This window comes from Juglans microcarpa x Juglans regia, chromosome 2D, assembly GCF_004785595.1.
Source record: "Juglans microcarpa x Juglans regia isolate MS1-56 chromosome 2D, Jm3101_v1.0, whole genome shotgun sequence".
Taxonomy (NCBI): domain Eukaryota; kingdom Viridiplantae; phylum Streptophyta; class Magnoliopsida; order Fagales; family Juglandaceae; genus Juglans; species Juglans microcarpa x Juglans regia.
The window spans coordinates 5,845,818-5,861,218 of NC_054596.1; the positions used below are offsets into that span (position 1 = coordinate 5,845,818).

General features: G+C 36.9%; 1 protein-coding gene across 3 annotated transcripts; it reads left to right on the plus strand.

Moving 5' to 3' along the window:
* The first annotated feature begins 16 nt into the window (after nt 1-16).
* On the plus strand, nt 17-12,882 carry LOC121248708. Of its 3 annotated transcripts, XM_041147248.1 has the most exons (12): nt 331-414; nt 534-594; nt 1,140-1,231; nt 1,337-1,617; nt 1,831-1,864; nt 5,302-5,993; nt 6,089-6,137; nt 6,205-6,330; nt 7,034-7,138; nt 11,539-11,630; nt 12,005-12,158; nt 12,506-12,882. In XM_041147248.1, the coding sequence occupies exons 3-12, from the start codon at nt 1,178-1,180 to the stop codon at nt 12,770-12,772; spliced, it is 1,854 nt and encodes a 617-aa protein (XP_041003182.1). In that variant the 5' UTR covers nt 331-414; nt 534-594; nt 1,140-1,177; the 3' UTR covers nt 12,773-12,882. The 3 variants fall into 3 exon arrangements, with proteins under 3 accessions (XP_041003179.1, XP_041003181.1, XP_041003182.1); XM_041147245.1 differs by lacking the exon at nt 1,140-1,231 and having other exon boundaries at nt 17-414; XM_041147247.1 differs by lacking the exon at nt 1,140-1,231 and having other exon boundaries at nt 18-414; nt 1,340-1,617.
* The last annotated feature ends 2,519 nt before the right edge of the window (nt 12,883-15,401 follow it).

The window sequence follows — 15,401 nt, forward strand, 5'->3', positions numbered from 1 at the left end:
GGACTGACTAGCTAGCCCAAGTTGCACGGGCACATACGCTCAGGTTTCATCTCTCGCAGCTTCCTTCGGCTTTTCAAACGCATCCTCCCTCCCCTTTATCCGATTGTTTAAACCAATTCTGCAATTTTTCAAAACCCTAAATTCAGAAACTTCTTTAATTGGACAAATTTTATTTATTCTATACGCTGCTTTAGGGGGAGAATTATGGCCGTTAACTCGTGAAATTGAGAGCTCCGGAATGGCTGAATTGTGGGGCTCGAATGTACAATCAACTAATTCCGAGAGTGGAATCGATGAGCTCGACCATGTTCCCTTGACGCAACGGCGGAAATTGTTACGGGAAAACAGACAGCTTTTGGGTTCGGCCGATCCTAGTCCCCCTGTTCTTGAAAAGGGAAGTGAAAACAAATCTATGTAAGCTCCGACATTTATCTTATCTTTATCCCATTACTATTATTTAAAATTTACTATTACCTGTTAGCGTTTAATTCTTGGTCTTAGTGATAAAGGCTTCAATTTTGAATGCCATGCAGGCCCCATGTTGGTGTCGTCTTTAAAGAAGAAGAAGAAGATGGGCACTGTAATTCGTCACAGGTGATTCAGCATCGTGGAAATTCTGTTTTCCATTTATTTGGTGCGCTTCATAATATTAGTTGAAAAAAATGACCTACTCATTGATTATCGATGTCAATTAGGACATGAAGCGTGGGAGTGGTTATGGTCACTTTGGCTGGAAAAGTTTGTGATTAAAATTAGCGTATATTATGCAATTGATGCATTGATATGAAGAAAATTATATTGGTGTCTGTATGTCAGATAACAGTGGTTACTCAAAATTTCTCATCTGAATTTGTTTAAAGGGGAGAAAATCGGGGGTGATAGTTTACTCCATTGATAGATAGGAACCTTTTTGTTTGGAAATAAATTGACCACTGATGAATCGAGGAAAGAAGAGAGATTATGGATTACTACTCACAGAGAAGTTTGAGTTTTGTATCCATTGTAACCTTCATGTGGTTCCTGTCTTTTTCTTTTCTTGTTTTTTTTTTTTTTTTTTTTTTTTTTTTTTTTCTCTTTAGTCAGTAGAGTATACTTATTCTGTAAGGTGGTCTCTCTTTCCCTTCTCCTTGCTCTGCCAGATTAGGAGATACACTATTGTCAAAGGTACAAATTTGTGATGGTAAAGATCTCAGGGGGAGCGACTCCTGAAGATCCGTGCTGTAGCATTCTGGTAGTGTCTGGGATTGATTAGTGTTTAGAAAGTGGCAGTGATATGGGTATTCCTGGAGACTGCAAGTGCCAAGTGACTCAAGTAAATACACATGATTGTTCTTAGCAGATTAGATGTACCGGAGTTGAGGCTGATGTTGCTCGGCAAGATAAACTCAATGTCAACGCTTGCACTTTGCCCAAATGTCAGACACTGCTGGTGGCTCCTGCCAAAGTTAAGGTTGAGTATTTTGACAACTTGCTGGTTTCATCGGGTAATGGAATAAATGGTCTTGCCGCTGCTGATGTGTCAGTATCCATTGAGCAAAATGAGATCCCCGGTGACTTTGTTGATGATGATCTTGATCACATTGCTCTGAAAGAGCGGCTGAGGATGCTGCTATCAAGGTGCCATTTTTATTTTTAATCATAATAGTGTTGTTATGGCTCTTTCTTAGGATAAGTTATGATGGGTCCTTGTCATCAATATGTCTGCTTTTCTTATTTCTCTCATCACTTTCATGTCACAAAAACATTGGCATATTATGTATGTTTGTATGTGGTATTTGCATACATATATATGTGATAACATATTGAACATTGTCCTTTGTTATTCTATAGGAAACGGTTGGAGTTGACAAAACCAGTTCAAAAGGTAATCTATTTTCATGGTATTTGATTGGTAGATAATATTGCTGTCATTCTTGAGTAGCACAAGGGTGTTCTTGTAGGAAAACTGATAACCTGTATGTCCTTAATACCGCAATTTGATGGTGAACTGTGTTGATGTGCCATGTCAACTTTCCAAAGATTAGAACAAAAAAGTGTATATATTATATAATAAATATTTTTCAATCCCTAAGGGTTGGCTCAAGTGAGGTCTGGATCTTGGTAGTATGCTCCCTCTAGGTCTAAACTTTGAACCTTTGGGTGCAAACAATTTTTGGGGGCCACGTCCCATCTGTAAAAAGCCGATTTACCTACCTTGTGTGATGGGACGCGTTACATGGGTTTGGGGTTAAACCGGGTAAAAGGACATGTTATGCTTTCACTGTCTTCAAGGTTCCTCATTATCAAAAAAAAGATAATCAAGATTTCTCATTTCTTTCCTTGCTTTGTCTTCCCTTCTATGATTCTCTCACATCTCAACCACAAACTAAAGGTGGACTGTTTGGCAGTCAGATACACTTTGATCCCCTTCTTCCCCCTATTTTTGTTGAGCTTTCTTTCTCGGTGCTTGAAATATGAAAAGGTTAGAATAACTTGGTGAACCTTTGCTTATTAGGCAGCTCTAAGTCCCTGGATTTGAGGGAAAGTGTTGCTTATATATGGGATGCATGTATGTTGGGAACTTGTGAGTAATGCCCGGATGCTCACAAATCTTTTCGTATGCCAAAGAAGTATGGATTTTTTTCTTTTCCAAAAAAATGAAAGAGGTTTGGGAAAGGAATGTTGAACTTTTTGAATATTTTAAATATATTTTTTTATAAGTAAACAAATTTTATTGATCAATGAATAGGCAAAGCCATGTGCAGAACTCTAAAAGAGAAAACAAAGGCAGGCCCCAAGCTAAGTAGGTGCATTATAGACAAGAAAATCATATAGGTCCATGCCATTGAAGTCAACAACAATGGCCCAGGTACATAGTGTTCTAAAAAATAAATCTTTAAGCTCCTCTAGCGATCTCTTCTTGTCTTCAAATGTCTGGTCATTGCGCTCCTGCCACAAACACCACATAATGCATATAGGGATCATCTTCCAAACAGTTTTAATCTCTTGCACGCCTCTTAGATTTGTCCAGCACTGCCACCATTGTCTTCAGCATAATCCAAGCCAAGTCTATTCTACTGAACACCTCATTCCATAATACCCTAGCTATCTCACAATGTAGTAGAAGATGATTTACAGACTCGCCCCCTTCTTTACCCATGCAACACCAATCTACAATGATTACCCTTCGTTTCCTCAGGTTGTCAGTTGTGAGAATCTTCCCCGACGAGGCTGTCCACACAAAAAAAGCAGCTTTGGGGGGCGCCCTATGTCTCCAAAGCCTTCTCCATGAAAACTGAATTTTGGATTCTTTTGTGAGAGTCTTATAAAAAGAGCGAACCGAGAATACCTCTTTACCAGCAGGTATCCACCACAATACATCTTCCTACTGATTGCTTGGTTTTATGGAGTACAAAAGGTTTTAAAAATCTGCAAAGCTGTTCATTTTCCACTCTTGTGCCGCCCTACTAAAAATGATGTTCCAACGGATTTGCCCCCCTGATATCTCCATGACTTCCGCCACTGATGCATCTTTATCACTAGCAATATGGAAAAGTGAAGGAAATACCTCTTGTAGAGTATTATTACTGCACCAAATATCTCTCCAGAATTTAATCTTGGAGCCCTCCCCCAAATGAAGTCTAGTGTGTCGAGTCAAGACCTCTCATCCTCTTCTAATGTGTTTCCACAACCCTACTCCATGCGCCCCTCTTACTTTTTTAGTGCACCATCTCTCCCTATAAACCTCCATATTTGCTCTCAATCACCAACTTCCACACGGCTTCTGGTTCCTTATGATATCTCCACAACCATTTGCCAAGTAACGCTTGGTTGAAGATCCTCATATTTCTAACGCCCAATCCACAATTAGAAATGGGGTAGCATATCGTCTCCCACTCGACTAGGTGAAACTTGAACTCCTCCCCCACTCCACTCCACAAGAAATCACGTTGAAGTTTCTCGATTCGAAACTCCACACTTGCAGGTATAGGGAACAATGATAAAAAATAAGTTGGTAGGTTAGATAAAGTACTTTTAATCAAATTAATCCTACCATTTTTCGATAAATACATCCTTTTCCATCTCGTCAATCTCCGCTCTACTCTCTCAATCACTATGTCTCATAAAGAGGATGCTCTCAAAAGAGCCCCCAAAGAAAGGCCCTGGTAAGTCATAGGAAGTGAGGCTATCTTACACCCCAGCGTATTGGTCAGTTGTCGTAAATTGAGAACACTTCCAATTGGCACCATCTTTGATTTGTCGAAGTTCACTCTCAACCCGGATATTGCTTCAAAACAAAGGAGCAGGAGCTTTAGTGCTCGAATCTGATTTTGATCAACCTTATAAAAGATAAGTGTATCATCTGCAAATAACAAATGAGATATGTTAATGATTCCCTTCTTCGGGGTTCCGATTGAAAAGCCATCCACGAAACCACTATTAACCAAAGCCGAGGTCATCTTGCTAAGCGCCTCCATCACAATAACAAATAGCAGTGACGACAACGGATCTCCTTGTCTTAGGCCTCCTGTGCTACGAAAAAAATCAATTGGACTGCCATTTATCAACACTGAGAATTTCGCCGATGATATGCACCAACAGATCAATGACCGCCGCCTCTCCCCAAAAACACACATCCAACAAAGTTACCTGAACTCGGCTCAAAATAATCTCTATGAAGAAGTAGGAGTCTGAAATTGATCCTTTTTCTGGGCCTGAAGGGTTCTAAAACTATTTTAACTCTGTGGAACTAAATTTAGCACATCCAACAGTTGCCTTCTTTGTCTGGGAAGCAGCTAATGAGAATATTCGTGATTGACTCTCGAGTCTTGTTGTGTGAAAGCATTCATGGTGATCTGGTATGTTATGTGCAGTTGTGTCAATGACCGTTGATACACTGAATAGCTTGGAAACTTTGATGTCTTCTTCTTGCGCTATTGGGTTATACTGGAATCTATTATGAGCTGCTATGTAGCTGGAGTGGTAATTTTAAATATAAGAACTCAGTCTGTTCTGAATGTTGTGAACATATACAAGTGTGTATATGTGTCAATATCCCTAGTTGAATTGATTCACATCCCCCCTCCCCTCACTCCCATAAAAAGGAAGAGAGTACATAATATAATATATCTTTATTGTTTTGACTGCTTGTAATGGAATGGATGCATCTCTATGTTTTATAGGTAAGTGTGAGTTTATTGTCCCCTAGTGCATTTATTTATTTTCTTCCTTTCTGTGCTCCGTTTAATGCATACTGGGAAAAATGAGGTCTATGAATCTCTTGTAACTCTTGTTATCACTGCTAAACTTTATATTATACAGGGTAGTTCTGGAGGTTTGCTAGAAATCCTAATACAGCAGTTCACTGAGAAGGGGAAGAAAGAGACTCATCTCGTTGAGGAAGAGCTAGTGTCTGAAAATCAACTTTGTGATAACGTTGAAAGTAGTGCTTCTGTTTTCTGCAGACCTTTAGTAAATGGTTCACCAGATGATATTACTGTGGAATCTTCTGTAACCAACCAATATTCACGGGCATTAACTAAATCCAGTGATGATATGGAAATTCTTGCAAGTGACAGCAAATGCTCGTCTGAGAGAATGCTTGCGGAGTCAAATTCATGTGAGTCACAGGATTGTTTGCCTGCCAACAGAAGTCGTGTGCATACTTCTACTTCATCAACTGTTGTTGAGGTCAAGGTTGAACCTAGGGATGACCATAATTTGCACATAACTGACTGGAATGCTAGGCATAACTTTTACTGTAACAAACTGCGGTTGAAGAATAAATTAGAGCTCTCTGATCAACTATGTGGAGGTGAGGTGGACCATAAGCCACTGAGAGATCAGATGAAGATGCCTACTACGCTGGTAGAGGATTCTGAATTGAATATAGCTAGGAACATCGAATGCTTGAAGAAACATGTGCCCTCTGCACTTGGATGTAGCTTTATTGCTCCAGAATCTACAGAACCACTTTGCATCAACCGTCCAAGGAAGAGAAGAAAGACAGCCACGTACTTTCTTTTTCTGACATGTTTATGCATATTGCATTTTCTTTTTTCCATCCTTCTTTTCTTAGGTTTCTCTTCGTTATTATAATTAATTGCAGGGATTCAGTTGAAACAGCCCTGGAGGAAGATGCACCTGGACTCCTGAAGGTATAGTATGAATGATATTGTTGCAGTTTCTATTTGGATCAAGTTTCATGGAAATGCTAAATGGCAGGTGTTGGTTGACAAAGGCATATTTGTCGATGAAATTAAGCTTTATGGGGAAATGGAGAATGATGAAGCTCTTGATGAGTCATTTAGTGAAGACAGCTTTGCTGAGCTTGAAGATGTGATGTCGAAGGTTGGTAACAGTTCTGAGATTTAATAGATTTCACTTGTCTTTGCTTTGCTATGATATTACATGACTTACTCTTAGTTTTGTGGTTTCTATTTTTTTCAACATATATGTGAACCATTCTGAAAAAAAGATTTGTTGAAATCACTCAAAATTATTATTCAAAGTTGAGAAGATGGAAGACATAAGCGAGCAATCAAAAGCAGAATTTCGTTGAAAGAAAAGAATTGATAAGAACTTGCACAATTTCATACTGACAAAAGTTCCCTTAAGGTAGCTATCATATGGTTATAATGCTACTGAAAAAACCTGATAGATATCTAGAGCAGTCAATGGATGAGCTTAGACATTTCTTTTTCAATACTTTACTTCATTGGTATGGCATGAACTTTCATGAATTTCTTGTATCACTGAACTAGCGCATGTAGGCGTTGCTCTTTTATATGTCCCGTATACTTGGGCTCTTGCCTATGCTCATGATCAATAAATTTCTGATTACCAATAAAAAAACAATTATTTATATTGTAATGCTAATTTATTAGGTGTTGCATTGTTGACTGAATATCTGTAACAGTGACTATCAAGTCTCATAAGCACTTTTCTCAGACAGATTCTGATTGAAGATTTATTTTCCTGTGTCATCCGTGCGATGCTTCACACTTTTCGGTAAATTCATTTTCTAATATTAGTTTCTTAATTGATGAGACAGATTTTCTCTCAGCGCGACTCGTGCCTAAAGTTTGCACCTATACGATGCGCAAAGGGTGCAAGATCTAGTTATTGCTTGGCCTGTCTATTTTCACTCGTGGAGCAGGTAATAAGTTCTAGTGACCTGGAGATCTGAAAGTGGTGGACATGATACCTTTTTGTCCATTGGCTGACTTTCTATTTATATATGTTAGTAAGTTATAATTTTTATATTGAGAAGATATGCATAGCCCCTTCAAACTACCACACTATTTTCAATCACCTCCCAAACTATCTATTTTGACAATGACCCCCAACCTACCAAAAAACTGCAATGTACCTCATTTTCCCTGTAAAAGTCAAAACTACCCATGAAAGTTTTCAAAAACACAATAATACCCTATCATATTATGTGACTTTGTCGTATCATTTGGTGTGTGTGTGTGTGTGTGTGCGCGCGCATGTTTTTTTATTAATTTTTTTTTTTGATAAGAAAGAAATTATATTAATCCACGTAAAAAGGCAATGCCCAAGTACACGGGAAGTGTACAAGAAAAAACCTGATTACAAACTACGCGCTACGGAAAGTAGCGTAAAAGTCATTAAAATTCCTCCCATTCAATACAATAGAAGAAGCCCAAAGCAACAAAGTGTGATAGAAAAAGGCCCTAAAACTATCCGGAGAGCGTTCCCTATTTTCAAAACATCGGCCATTTCTTTCATTCCATGTGCACCACATTAAACATAGAGGTACTATCTTCCAAACAGCTGCAATGTGACGATTGCCCCTAATCCCTCTCCAACCTGACAATAAATCCAAGACCCTCCTGGGCATCACCCATGCAATACCAAGCCTAGTGAAAATGTCATCCCATAAAGCCTTGACTACATCGCAGTGGAGAAGTAGATGGTCTGCTGATTCGCTGCTGTGTTTGCACATAAAGCACCAATCGGTTAAGTAAAGGCCTCGCTTTTTCAGTTTATCTATAGTCAATATCTTCCCATGGGATGCCAACCAGCCAAAAAAGGCAACTTTAAGGGGTGCATTGCTCCTCCAAATGCTCTTCTAAGGAAATGCATTGGTGGGATGAACCGTCAAAAACTTGTAATAAGAGCGGACTGAAAATTTCTTGTTCCCGGTGAGTGTCCATATTAGTCCGTCTTCCCTATCTGCTTGTATCTTTTTTTTAAATTTAAATTTTTAATGAAGGATATTTATTTAACTTTCTTTTTTTTTTTTTTTGGGGGGGGGGGGGGGTGGGGTACATTGCAATTTTTGGTAGTTTGATTGCCAAAATTGACAGTTTGGATGGGTGAAGTGCATTTCCACGTTTTATATCATTCTGGTCATTGTTCACCAGTCGTTTGTCTCTAATTACTAATGACTGGTGGAAGGTTTCTTGGTGTATTGGTAAAGATTTTAATGTGACAAGATTTCCTAGCAAAAGATCGGGGGAGGGGCGTCAAAATCATGCTATGCTGGAATTCTCGGATCTAATATTCGAGCTAGAACTCATGGGAGGTGAATATACTTGGTCTAATAACCAAGCCTGGTCAGGACTGGACAGATTCCTCATATGTTCTTCACGGGAAATGCAATTTCCAGATTTATGTCAGAAAATACTTCCTCGGTTATGCTCTGATCACTTTCCCATAATGTTAGATTGTGGAGGAATTTTAGGGGGTAGAAGACTGTTCAAATTTGAGAATATGTGGTTAAAAACGGAGGGGTTTGTGGAATTGGTTAGGCAATGGTGGAACTCATATCAACTACAGGGCACTCCGAGCAAGGTATTGGTTGGAAAATTGAAATCTTTGAAGATGGATTTGAAGACAAGGAATGAACAGGTATTTGATAATGTAGCATTATAGAAAAAGAATCTCCTACAAGAATTACGAAGCTTGGTGGGTGTAGAAGATGAGAACGGTCGCAAAGGTCAAGTAGTCTTAGAGTTAGAAAGGTTGATTTTAATGGAGGAGATTTCGTGGAGGCAAAAGTCAAGTGCATTGTGGCTTAGAAAGGGGGACAAATGTACAAAGTCTTACATTGAGTTGCAAACTCACATAGGAGGTTTAATGCCACAGAGTCCATGACCATAGATGACGGTTTATCTTCTAATCAAGTAGTAATAAAAGATCATGTTGTTGGACATTTCGAACAATTGTTGTCAGAACCTTATGCATGGAGGCTAACAATAGATGGTCTAGCTTTTGAGGCCATTGATCAAAATAGTATGGCTTGGTTGGAGAAACCATTTGAAGAGGAAGATGTACGACTGTTAATCAGAAAAATGAATAAAGATAAAGCTTCGGGCCCGGATGGTTTCACTATGGCATTTTTTTCAGAATTGTTGGGAGGTGGTGAGAGAGGATGTTATGCAAGTTTTTCAGGAATTTTTCTCCTTTGGAAAATTTGAAAAAGGTTTAAATACTACTTTTATTGCACTTGTCCATGAAAAGGTTGGTGCAATAGAGGTGCAAGATTTAAGGCCTATTAGTCTTGTGAGCAATGTGTACAAGATACTCGCCAAAGTACATTCATGGATAAAATTATTTCTAAGTCTCAAAATGCCTTTGTGAGAGGTAAACAAATATTGGATTCGGTTCTTATAGCTAATGAGTGCTTAGAAAACAGGCTTAAGTCGGGAGTACCAGGTATTTTATGTAAACTGGACATGGAGAAGGCCTATGACCACGTCAACTGGAATTTTCTGTTCTATTTGTTACGTAGATGTGGATTTGGGGAAAGATGGAGGGGGTGGATGAGGCATTGTGTGTCAACGGCTTGCTTCTTGGTTTTGGTAAATGGTGATCCTGTGGGTTTCTTTAATAGTTCGCGGGAGCTACAACAAAGCGATCCATTATAATGAGGGTAGGGGGCATATGGTGATGAGTTTAAATTTCATCTAGTTGGATGGGATAAAGTGTGTAATCCTATGAGAGATGGTGGTTTGGGGGTCCGTAATGTCCGCCTTTAATAAGGCTCTATTAGGAAAATGGTTGTGGTATTATAATTACGAGAGGGAAGCCTTATGGAAGGGGGTGATTGATGCGAAGTATGAGAGTGCAAGGGGGGGCTGGTGTTCTAATGAGGGTAGGGGGCATATGGTGTGGGGTTGTGGAAGTATATACGGAAAGGTTGAGGGGCTTTTTCGAGTAATACTAGGCTGTGTTTGGGGATGGCAGTAGAATTAGCTTTTGACATGATGCGTGGGTGGGAGATATGGCTCTTAAGGTTGCTTATCCCAATATCTTCAGAATTGCACGAGAAAATGAAGTTATGGTGGTTGATGTGAGGGCAATTAGTCATGATTCACAGGATTGGAACATCAACCTCACTAGGGAGGCACATGATTGGGAAATGGGTGCTCTGGTGGATTTTTTTAACTTGCTGTATAACACCACTGCTGTTGATACAGCCAATGTTTTGAATACCGTATTGGTGACCGTTTCGATCGAGGCATTGAAACGAGATATTTCGGTACCGATATCGTTTCAGATACTGTTTCGAAATGGTCTATATATGAATAAATTATATATATAAATATATATGAATTATATTCCAAAATAATAGTTTATATATGAATATATTATATATAAACATATATTTAAATTATAAATAGTCTGGTCTGAATTGAGAGGTCAAAAAATGAGTTTGCAGTTTGAAGAAATGAAAAAAAAAAAAGAAAAAAAAATTAAAGGTTGAAATATCGGCCGGTACGGGCTGAAATATAGGCCGGTACAGCCGATATGGGCCGAGATTCTGACCGGTACGAAACTATATCCTTCTAGGAAATTCATTGGTTACAGTTGAAGACAAGATGGAATGGAAACCTTCTAGGAAAAGGAAATTCTCGGTACGCTCTTTCTATGACATACTAATACTTCAATCTAGGCCCAATTTTCCTTTGAAGAATATATGGAGTAAAGCACCTCCTAAGGCTGCATTCTTTGTTTGGACAACAGCTTTAGGGAAGATTCTAACCATTGATAATCTAAGAAGGCATGAACTTATAATTACGGACTAGTGTTGTATGTGTAGAAATAGTTGAAACAGTGGATCATTTATTCTTACATTGTGACTTTGCATGGGACATATGGAATTATTTCTTCAACAGAATGGGATTAGCATGGGTAATGCCGGGAAGGGTGGTTGAACTACTAGCTAGTCGGAGAGGGATCATAAGGACATCACAGATTGCAGCTATGTGGAAGATGACTCCTATTTGTATTTTTTGGTGTATTTGGGGAGAAAGAAATGATAGACTTTTTGAGGATTATGAACTTTCCTTGGAGGAATTTAGGACTTTTTCTGTAAGATTTTATTTATGTGGGCTATTGCTTTAGATTTAATGGTCTCAACTTCCATGATTTTCTTGTATCAGTTTCTTGTTCTTAATTTGGTGTGTACTCACATGTATATCTTCGGTGTACCTGGGCTATGCCTATCTTTATATCAATCAAATTTTTTCTTGCTTATCAAAAAAAAAAAAAAAATTATAATTCATCTATTTATTTTTGTCAAAGACACGATATCTACAGTTTCGAAAATGGCCTGTTGAATGGGGCTGGTGCCGAGACCTCCAATCATTTATATTTGTCTTCAAGAGGCATAACAGGTGAATGCTCTTCAACATAAATTTTTAGTGACGATAAATTGGTCATTAATTTATTATGTCACAATTATTTTACAATTATTTTTCTTTATACATGTATACTTATAAAATACACTACATGATATCATTGATATGAATATACAATACGTAACAAAAAAGTGATTAATTGATTTAAGAGACTATTTGTGTTTTGACAAATATGCTCGAAGGGTATACAAAGGCAAGGGTCTATGCAGGAAGGGAAGGATGTGTATTAGTATTTGTGAGTCTCATATATTTGTTGCTCCAATTCCTTAAACTTTTGGAGGCAAGGGTTTTAATATACTTTGATGTTTCCATTTTGTCTACTTGTATGATGACACATATCTGTAATGCAGGATTGTGTTAGAACGTCCTGAATATGGCTATGCGACATACTTCTTTGAGATAGTGGATTCTTTACCAATTGACTGGCAGATCAAGCGCTTAGTGACTGCGATGAAGCTTAGTAACTGCGGCAGGCTTTCAGTAATTGAGAACAAAGCATTAGTGGTAATGGCTTGGATACCATGTACTACGTACGGCTGGCTTGACTAATTTTGTAGCATGGATTTGCTGGGTTATGTGGTTTTGTCGAAGCAACTTAAATGACTGTCATCGTCATGTTAGATTGCTGACCTAGTAGAAAATGCTATGCATTTTGAGTATCTTCTTGTGTTTAGCTGATAGCGTAGGGGATGAACACAAAAACTAAATGCTAAAACCCGTTAATAAAGGAGACAGTTGTTCGAATTGAATGCATTATACTGCTCTTATGAATTTATAGAAATAAAATTTATGCTGTTTGCCCGTTTGTACTTTTGCTGTTTAATTCTCTTGTGCCTGACTCTGTGGTTCAGGTTGGAGAAGACTTGACGAAAGCTGAGGCTCAGGTGTTGATGGAATACGGTTGGGTACCGAACAGCGGCTTGGGAACAATGCTCAACTATTGTGACAGAGTTGTGCATGATAGGAAGAATGAGAAGGACAGTTCAGAGTGGAAATCAAAGATAGCAAAGTTGCTGATGGATGGTTACAACGGTGGAAGTATGGTTTCAACCAACATTCCAAAGAAGGTTGAAGAATACATAGGTTCCCAGAACCCAGAAATTAAGTTGGAGTTTTAGCTAGAGATTAGCTTGTTTAGAAGGGTGTAAATACTTGCATAGATGAAACATTACTATACTTGTTGACAACAATCGGCAGTTACAAACTGAAACAAAGTTTGTTGTACCAATATTGTAGTTTATTTCTCAACTTCTTCAGTAGTCTCATCATTTTTGTCGTCCAGAAGAATGAATGTATGTGCATGGGCTTAAGCCTAAACTCGTATATTAACCAAACATGAAGGCCTGATGGTGAACTGCCCAAACTCCATGGATGTCACCCAGGCCATAGACGGACCAGACCTCCAACTGGCCTTTTTTTCACCAAAAAAAAGCCTCAATAGCACTGCCCATTTGCACTACAGTGGCTCCCCAATTATGTACTTCCAAAAGAAGAAAAAAAAAAGTAATACTAGATACAAGTCCCAAATAGATAAGTTTCATACAAGTCTTTTATAAAATAATGAGTCTCACTAATAAATAATAATTTTTTTTACACTTTTTTAAAGTGGGGTTTATTTTTTTACAAAGACTTGTATAGGACTTGTCTATTTGGGACTTATACAAATCATTTTTCAAAAAAAAATGTCTCGTTACTTCCGCAATTAACTCAAGAAGTCTACACAGTAATAAAGCATGTAAAGTTTATTTGATTCAGCAATAATGTTGTTAAACATAGTAAAAAAAATGAAAGATTAGTCCAAACTCATTCCCGACCAGCAATGAACGAAACCAACAAGCTTTCGAGGGGAACCTCCAAATTTAATACAATATTCTCTTGTTTTTTCAAAAGAAAATGACTTATAGATACCGTAAATTAGTATTGTGGGACATATTTGGTTTTCAATGTAGTTAGATCAAATTGAATAAAAAATATTTTCTTGATTGTGAACACACTCTCTTCCTCAATTTTTCACTCTACCAAAGCAAGGGACGTATTGATGTTTTTATTAAGAGAAATGATTTTTACCAACACCAAATAAACAAATCCCATACACCGCGTAATTGAAAAAAAGTGGATTCCACTTAAAAAAAAATGTAAAAAAAATTAATCTTTATTAGTGAGATCCACTTTTTTATAAAAGATTTGTATCAAATTTGTTTATTTGAGAGTTATATCTAATATTATTCTTTTATTAATACTGTAACTGTTGGTAACTGTTGGTGTTTTTGTTAATATTGAAATCAAATATCTTTAGTTCATAAAAAAGGGAAGCAGACCCAGCCCAGTTAATTGAGAAGTAAGGGACATATTGTAGAACAATAATATTTCTTCTCAATGGCAAAAAAAAAGAAAAAAAAAATAATAATAATATTTTTTTATTATTTTCATTAATAGATGGATAATCTTAGAATAAATTTTGAGTAGAATAGTCAAATGCAAAATTATGTAAATTATAACTCTGCACTTGTACAATCTATTGTCAATGCTCTAAGTAAGTTATACTGCATAGCAGATCAAGAAAAATCTCAAGCTATTTCAAACTAATCATTGATAGAATTTACTATTTTTTTAATTTTTTATAAAAAAGTTAAACTCACTCTATATATTTACACACATCACAACTTATTTATATTTAAATACATCTTAATAAGATTTATAAAATATTACTATTTATAGATCAACTATCTAAATGCAGCGTAAAAGAAAATGTGTGCACGGACGTGTTAAAAATGATTGATACAGGGTTGCCGCCCGACAAATCTAATCTACAACGTCAAAGACTAAATGGAAAGCCAAATGAAAAAAAAAAAAAAAAAAATGTTTTTACGAGGAAAGTGTATTACTGATATTCATCCTTGAACGTATTAAATATAAGCAAATCGTCGACATTAAGTGCCGTCCAAAACAAAATGTCTCCCTTCAATATTCTGCTGACCCCAAGCACCCAAAAAAAAAAAAAAATGGTACACACCTTCGCATTCTTCAGGAACAATATAATATATATATTATATATATTTTTATATAGAAGCCTAAGGTGGTTGCAGAAGATAAGGTTTTGTATAAAAATGAATCAAATACAAAACCCATTTTGAATATCCAAATGAGAGAGAGATGTGATGTGTGTATATAAAAACTTGGGAAAAAGGATCAAAGATGCTGAAAATGTACCCTATTTAACTATTCTGCGGTCCTTTGGACCCACGAGAGCGTACTAAAAGGATCCTAACAGTGAAAGACACTTGAGGCAGGTTTGGAAGATGGGATGAGATACAAAATTCTCATCTCATTTCATCTTATTATTACACATTTTTTAAATTTCTATACAAAATATAATAAATAATTCAACTTTTTTAAATCTTAATTCACCTTTTTCAAATTCCAATACAATAATAATATTAAAATACAATATTTTAAACTCTCAAACAAATCACAAAATTCACATCTCACCCTCCAAACCTGCCCTTACTCTCGTTTAGATTTAAAATTCATCTCAACTCATCTCATCATTATAATTTTTTTAATTTTTTACATAAAATATAATAAACAATTCAACCTTTTTAAATCTTAAAATAATAATAATATTAAAAATAATATTCTAATAATATTTTATTCAATTCAACTAAAATCATTTCAACTCATCTATAAAGATAAACCGGCCTTAGTTGTGTTCATCCAAAACTGTAGAAAAGCGAGCAATGAGAGATC